General features: G+C 50.0%; 4 protein-coding genes across 4 annotated transcripts in view; 1 reads left to right on the forward strand and 3 right to left on the reverse strand.

Moving 5' to 3' along the window:
* Positions 1-556: 556 nt before the first annotated feature.
* Positions 557-2,403, reverse strand: UA08_08719 (hypothetical protein; the record flags this gene model as incomplete). Its single annotated transcript, XM_020263614.1, has 2 exons — positions 557-2,163; positions 2,223-2,403. The coding sequence occupies 2 exons, from the start codon at positions 2,401-2,403 to the stop codon at positions 557-559; spliced, it is 1,788 nt and encodes a 595-aa protein (XP_020116247.1).
* Positions 2,404-2,893: 490 nt separating this feature from the next.
* UA08_08720 (SWR1-complex protein 5) lies at positions 2,894-4,066 on the forward strand (the record flags this gene model as incomplete). Its single annotated transcript, XM_020263615.1, has 2 exons — positions 2,894-3,309; positions 3,370-4,066. 2 exons carry the CDS (start codon positions 2,894-2,896, stop codon positions 4,064-4,066), a joined length of 1,113 nt encoding a protein of 370 aa, XP_020116248.1.
* A 256-nt stretch (positions 4,067-4,322) lies between these two features.
* Positions 4,323-5,381, reverse strand: UA08_08721 (Ribonuclease M; the record flags this gene model as incomplete). The annotated part of the gene is made up of 5 exons (XM_020263616.1): positions 4,323-4,333; positions 4,420-4,482; positions 4,547-4,742; positions 4,810-5,104; positions 5,161-5,381. The coding sequence occupies 5 exons, from the start codon at positions 5,379-5,381 to the stop codon at positions 4,323-4,325; spliced, it is 786 nt and encodes a 261-aa protein (XP_020116249.1).
* Positions 5,382-6,286: 905 nt separating this feature from the next.
* UA08_08722 (hypothetical protein) overlaps positions 6,287-7,501 on the reverse strand; it is a gene marked incomplete at both ends in the record, with an annotated part of 1,922 nt that continues 707 nt past the window's right edge. Inside the window, 3 exons of the mRNA XM_020263617.1 lie at positions 6,287-6,760; positions 6,839-7,274; positions 7,336-7,462. Coding sequence (XP_020116250.1) covers positions 6,287-6,760; positions 6,839-7,274; positions 7,336-7,462 — 1,037 coding nt within the window. The remainder of the gene's footprint in view (positions 6,761-6,838; positions 7,275-7,335; positions 7,463-7,501) is intronic.

Raw genomic sequence — 7,501 nt, forward strand, 5'->3', positions numbered from 1 at the left:
CATTCGTATTCCTACGTGCTACGGAGTACCTAGGTAGTCGGGGGGCTGGAGCCAGAAGATCGCGCGCCTCAGGGCCGAATCGAGCACACGTGGCCGGCATTCCAAAGCGAAACATACATGTTCCGTAGGCATGTCTCGACGGCGCACGGAGAAGGGGGAAGAATACAATAGAACATGCAAAAAGCAATGACGGTTGTATTCTGTGTAGACTCTTGGTAACCTCGCACCCCGCACTGGCGCTAGCAAAGATGCTACCAGAATAGGGGTTAGATCTGCCTGTCTCGGCTGGAAGATCTCGGTGACGCAAAATTCTTTATTCAAGCACTCATGGTGACCACGGGCTTACAAATATGTATATGTAACTAACTAATGTTATAAGTTAGTTGGTTGACTGCCTGCCGTGTGATTGCCTGTTTCTGGTATCAGAAGCTATCCCCATTGCCATCCGGTATTGGATGTGCCCGATGTTTCGTCTTCAAATGGAGCATACTCCATACAACTAGTAGGTACTGTAGTAATCGTACGTCGTCATTGCTATGACAGTATAGTATCTGCTTCAAAAGCCTAGATCTACACCCCCTTCGTCAAACTTGTTCGCATTATCACCGTCCAGGCTCATGCCGTCTTCGTCGCCATCCTCAGTGTCGAGACCTTCGAAAACCATGAACTTCTCGTTCTTCGCATCAGTCTCGTCCGGCACCGCATTCCCATCTTGCACTTCGCAGTCCTTGAGAACACATTCGCGACCAATCTTACTTCGTCTCCCCACAATGCACCCGGTGAGTTGACAACGAGCGCCCACCACCGCGCCATCCATGATAAGACAGCGCGTGAGCCGTGCTCCCGATTCAATGTGGCAGTTTGCGCCAATGACCGTTTCCTTGATCACGCATTTCTCTTCTACAGTCACGTTTTCCGCGATCAAGCAGTCGTGTTTGGTCACCGTGCAGCGTTGCGCAATGCCAGCTGGGTATGCGATTTTGGCAGCATGGGCAAAGGGAGACGAGCTCGGGCGACCGACTTCCTCGATTGATTCGAGCTTGGCCAATTTCAGCGACACAGAAAGTAGAAGGGCCGAGCTGTCCACACGCCGCACCATCGGTGCCGAAGGCAATGAAGAATGGATGTAGGATAGCATGGGCGGGATGTTTAATTTCGACTGCTTCTTGCTCTGAGCCACTGCCGCGCTCTCCAAGTCAGCTTCAGAAGCCGTCATGTTGACTCGCGAGGCGAACTGTGGTTGCTTGGAGAACTTGTCTTCTCCATCTCCACAGCCTCCAGCTTTGGTCGTGCTCATGGCTTGCAGGTCAACTTCGTCCTCAACCGCATCGCCATCGTGACTTGCGTTATCGTTAGCCAGGTCATCCGAGGAGCCCTCGAGAATTTCCCTGAGCCCAAGCTTCTCGCCTAGCCCTTCCTGCCATTCGGTCTTTGCCCACCAGCCCACCAAGTCCTCGCTTATGCTCTGGAATTTCTCATTCCTCCTTGCGAACTCCTTGACCATGTAGCCAAATATGTATATGTGGGCATCTCTATATGTTGTCAAAAGTTTGACTCGCGCATGCTTGTTAACCAGCGAATGCCGGATCAACAACCCCTTGTCCTCCTCCATTTTCTCCTTCAGTGAGTCCATTGGCATGGCATAAACCAATTTGGACAGATTATATCGTATTGAGCCATGCCCATCAACTGGCGGATACACAACGGGAGCCTCATCCTGGTCGAGCGGAGCCGTCGCAACAAAGTCTGCTACTTCGCCCTTGACGCTTTCCTCTCTATCACGCGTTTGATACCACACTCCAAGACCGCCTCTGCGGCCCGCCCTTTCACCGCGAAGGTCAGAGAGCTTGGCGCTGCTGCCGCGTTTCGCTCCTTGCTCTTCGGCTGATCCACTAAGGGCAGCCTGGGATACCATCCAAGCCTCGAGCAGTGACTCTCCAGGTATGTCACAAATAAGATCGCACGGTAGAAGAATAAAGTCGGATTTAATGGCTGATTGTACCTCGGGCAACCGCAACAACTCCGCAGTTCCCGTTGTGAGAGTCAAGTCACTCGGCGCTAGAACCGAGGGCGAAGGGGCGGGAAGTGATGTAAGGTGCGGGTTCTGTGAAAGAGCTGCTTCGAGAGGAGCTTTGCTTGTGGGAGGGGTTATTAATGTGATGTCTGATAGAAAGATCGATTAGTACAAATCAACAAATGTTCACAGGCCACACAAAACATACTGGTTATTCCCATTCTATAGCACCAATCTAGCGGATACCAGACCATAGGCCTGTTTGCGATCGGTATAAGGCATTTGGGAAATTCTTCTGGATTCGACGTGAATGTATTGAGCGAGACTCCGGGGCCGCACAGGATGAGGGCCTGGAAGCCAGAGTAGGGAATGGGAACAGAGTGAGGCATGTCTGCCTCTGTTATATAATCAGCTCCAAAACCTCGCAGGCAGACGTAGATATTTTAGCAAACGACGTATGTTGAATGTTTTTAGTAGCCAGCAGATAAAATATGCAGTGCCCCGCGTTGGTGATCTGGTTGCTTGAGAAGTCTGAAATGCTATGGATTACCGGATTTGAAATGTCGATAGATTGAATTGCGGGCTCTCCTTCAAAGATAGCCCAAGCCCAACTCAATAAAATCTAGCAATCCACGAGAGAACGGCGACCGATCAACAATCATGGTTCCCATGGAAAAAAAAAAAAAGGTCGATGTAAGACTCTCAAACGCCCTCCCCGGAACTGACCGCCTTTGGCAATATGTTCGCCGCCTGCGGCGCGGTGAAGCTCAAGCGCTTCTTTTTAACATTCGCCTCTCTAGCGCTGGCAGCTACAACTGTTTGTTTTCGCTCATTTAATCGCGCTTTTTTCCTGCAGAAATACACCATAAACGATTTACCATGGCTAATAAACTCGAAGACGACCCCTCTACCGCCGGCCTTGACCTTGATAATGACAACTACGTCTCCGCGGAGGACTCTGACTTTCAACTCGACGAGGAGGAGGCCGAAATTGCAGGCGATGACTCGAGCTTTTCTTCAGAGGAGGAGGGGGATGGAGCGGAGGGTGGTAGACCGGCGAAAAAGCGGAAACTCGATCCGTCTCACAGACAAAGACCTAGAAAGAGGAAAGCGCATGATGAGGGCGATATGGAATTAGATTCGGGCGATGAAGCTACAATTCTGAAAGCTAAAAACAAGAAGAAGAGGAAGGCGACGGCCGGAGATGGAGATCAAGATGAAGATATCGATGTCTTACTGTCTGATACCGAGGAGGGAGGAGGATTCGTCAAAACGCGGTCGATGAGAATGAAGATGTGAGTTTTGCGAGGACAAATTACTGCGTAGCAAGCCTTATTGATGATATCTTTTTACAGGGAAGAAGAGCGAAAGCCCCTTGCCAGAACAGACGGTGCGACGATTGATGTCGACGAATTATGGGCTAAAATGAATGCCCCAGGTACAGATTCGGGTCTATTACAAAGTCAGAAGCGTTCGGTGACAGAAGAGCCAGACCATGAGCAGCAGTCCGTAGAGCATGACAAAGAGAATATTATACAGGGAGAGGCTACGACACAAGGCAGACTACCTTCAGAAGACATGATCAAGATCAAACGGACATACAAGTTCGCAGGCGAGATACACACGGAAGAGAAAATGGTGCCTCGGGATTCGGCCGAGGCCAAGCTTTATCTCGCTGAAACAGCGGCCGAGAAGCCAGAGGACCTAGCAGAAGGATTACACTCTGAAGCAAACATTGTTAAACTACGTCGACCACTTCGAAAAGTGTCGCGATTCGACCCCAACCCTACGGGGGTCATTAAGAAAAGCTGGGAGAAACAACAAGTACGAGCCGTTTCAGGCGACGCAGATGAACTCAAGGGACCGAAACTTAACACAGTTGAGAAATCACGACTTGATTGGGCGCAATATGTGGATGAGACGGGCATCAAAGACGAACTTAACGTGCACAGCAAAGCTAAGGAGGGTTATATGGGCCGAATGGATTTCTTGAACAGAGTAGACGCGAAGAGAGAAGAAGAGAGGAGGAACATCCGACTCAAAGGCTTATAATAGAAATACTCTTTTTTTCGGGCCATGATATACACCCGAGGTGTATAACGTGACCTTCTGTATAACATGATATGTACATATAAACATGCGAGATTTTAACACATGATGCACTCATTCACAGCATAAAGTTGATGCAATGGATCATACTATCGTAGCTGAATATCTAAAACTTGAACTACTTTGAATCCCCCCCGATGAGTCGCCTGATAAGCATGAGAGGGCTTGCTATTTTCGTCATCAGACAATGCGTGATAACCTACTTGCGGCCTAACCGAAGATAGAATCTCGTTAGTATACGCGTTTCATTATACAAATAGGCATTTACAGGAAATGTCGGGGTATATAAGGCTTACTCTTGCTGTTGCTAGACTTAGGAGGGTATTTGACGCCAGACGAAGGGCAGTTGGAATTGTCAGCTGTTGTGGGATTAGAATCAGCAATCAATCCATCTATCACACATGGTGACTGTAAGAGACATACGCGACTCAGTGGCGGTATAGTTGCCGTTGATGGCATTGCCTGAGATGTAGAAGTAGTAGTAGACAGCAGAAAGCGCGTCATCCTCGCACTCAAAGTAAGGAGTGATGCCGCTGTGGATAGCAGCAGCAGCGCTCTGGATCTCAGAGAGTTTGTATGTAGCATCATTGTCAGGAGTGATGCCAGCAGCTTCGAGGGCCTGGCGAGTTGTGTTAGTGCCTAGTTAGGGGGCCATACATATACGGCGAGTCTTCCAACCAACGTACAGAATAGGTATCCAGGGTCTTGAACAAGTCAACGACCTTCTGGAAAAAGTCCACTGCCTCGTCACCGGTTTCGTAGTCCGTGTAGCAGGAGGGGTCGATGGTGTTGATGCAGGTGCCGTGCTCGGCCCACTCGTGCTCCCAGAAGTCCTCGTCGGACTCGTCGTCGCTCTGCCAGTAGGTCTGCATGTATTCGAGGAGCTCGGTCTTGCCTGCGTTTTTGAGCAGAGTGGTAATGTCATCGTACTCTCGGGACTTGTCGCAACTTTCTTGGTAGCTGCCGTCGCAGTTGTCGGGCCTATTCATACGTTAGAATATGACCCAGATTTAGGGTTAGCAAGAGGCACAACGCACCAGAGACCGTGAATGCCCCACGAGTCAGAGGGACCAATTGAAGGGTCGTAGTCCCAGAACTGAGTCTGCAGCAGGAGGCCACCGGGGGACTCATAGCAGCAGGAGGCGGAGCTGCTGTCGCTGCTGCAGCTCAAGAGGGAACTGGCAGGGCAAGTTTCGATGTCGGCCAGCGCGACCTTGACAGCAGCCCCAAGGGCGAGGAGAGTGAAAGCGCGAGCCATGTTTTTCTGATCTGGATCTGGATCTGGATCTGGATCTGGATCTGAATCTGGATCTGAATCTGGGCAAAGATGAGTGAGGGCTGGGCCGGCTCGAGCCTTATGTACCCCGTCTGATCGATGCTGGCTTACGAGTCGGCAATGACTAGCGGCCTAGAACGACATCAACAAACTGATATCGATGTCGTATCTTAGTTTATGCATGACACAGCGGGGATCTCTCTCTCTCTCTCCCTAGTGAATGTGCTCGTACGCGTATACACCAGCTGCTAGCAACCACACAATCACAATGTTGCATTGGCAAAGCTTATTCGCTGTCTAGATCGCCCGGTCATGCAGGCACCGATACGTATACTTCGTACGTACCTATGTATATACTGGCATACAATATGTCGGAGAGCTCCGAGGCTGCGATGATAATATAACATCAGGGCTAAGATATACTCCCGACGCCGCCCGATTGGCCCCGCCGTCTCTAGAGGCGTCGATCTGGCGTCGAAGCCAAGTTGCGAATCTTCAGCGGTGTCCAATCAGCCGTAGGACAGCGTTGCATCTCCCCTCATTCAGCACCAAGAATTGGGGACTGCAAGCTCAGTCCGTCGATAACCGCCGATATCTAGGCCAGAAAGGGCAGCTGGCAGGCTGCCAATGTTGCATTGCCCAATTTGGTGCTTGGAGCTTGCTGCGGAACAAAAACAAAAACATGTGAAAAAAGGCTGTTTGCTGTTGTTTGGATTTATCATTTTGTGCTCATTAACATTATTTGGCGTGCATCGCTGCATATCCATGATTCTATCTCTATTTTATCACGGATTTCCCGTTTCGGCATGCCCCCCAGGTAGATAATTACATATGCCGGCCATGTGCTCGTCTAGCGCTATTTGATTGAATGGAGAGGAAATCGGTTTCTACGCTCTGATGCAGGTAATCAGGCCCAGCGTCATGAGTAGAGTCAGTGATGCCACAGCAAATGGCAGCCCCGACCATTCGAGCCCTGAGCGCACGCCCCATCCATACAGACTCCCAAACAGGGGTCCGGAAACCACATTCCCAATCGACCTCGACACCGATATTGCCGAGTAAAAGGTTGCAATCTGGTTTTTGGACGCCAGAAACGACGTCCCCACGCCTATCATCGACCAGACAAACGGTAGAGAGAGTGTCATGAACATCAATCCCACGGTTAACAAGGGCGCCGATGCTGCCGCAAAGATAATAAAGTATCCCGCCACGCCCAGCGCTGCAGATACTCGAGAGATGCATAGATCTTTTGCAACCGCGTCATAGCGGAGGGTCCGGGTCAGGAAGGATGAAAACAAGGGTACGCCAAGAAGCATGGTTCCAAGTGACATGAAGCCTTTTAGTGACATTAGATAGCTTGCCTGCATTGTGAGGTCTGTTAGTATTGAACAAATAACTTTGCAGGCAACAAAGTGAGCGCGGCAACGGGGCCATCATACCCGAGAAATAGTCCAGTTAAATTTCGTCGATATATATTGGATGAGCAAATACGCCGACGCTTTATCAAGGTTGCCGGCAAAGACAGCGACAATGCAAACTAGCAAACGGGGCTGCGTCCATATGAACCTCGAAGAAGAGATCAATTCCTGCGCTTTGCTGAAGACCGTGTCCATGGTCGTGCAATTCTTTATGCCTGACAAATGTGAAGTCTCGTCCACGTCCCGCGCATTATCTTCAAATACATCCTCCTGGATATCATGTCTCACGTCAAGCGTCTCCGGCATGAAAAACCCCACAAACGCACCGACAGCCATGATAATAATACCAAGCCAGAATGGAATCCATGCATCGAACTTCATCATCCACGCACTAAGTGGAGTCCCTACCATTTCGGCAAAGTATACTACTGACGCCATCTGGATCAGTGTAGTACTCCTATTTCTCGTGTAAATCATAGTGTATTCGCGGATAGAGGGGCAGTTATATCCGTCCATACCTCTGTTCTGGTGAAATCACATCCGCAACTAGAGTCAGAAGCATCGATGTCGCCATTGCTTCGCCACCTCCTAAGAGTTGAAACAGTCCAGCCATCCAGACCGTGCGAATAGGTAGATTGAACCAGCCTACATGTCGCCGTTAGTATCCATTCACTTCCCCCCCCC

Source organism: Talaromyces atroroseus (genome assembly GCF_001907595.1).
Source record: "Talaromyces atroroseus strain IBT 11181 chromosome Unknown scaffold_15, whole genome shotgun sequence".
In the NCBI taxonomy this organism is placed as follows: Eukaryota; Fungi; Ascomycota; class Eurotiomycetes; order Eurotiales; family Trichocomaceae; genus Talaromyces; species Talaromyces atroroseus.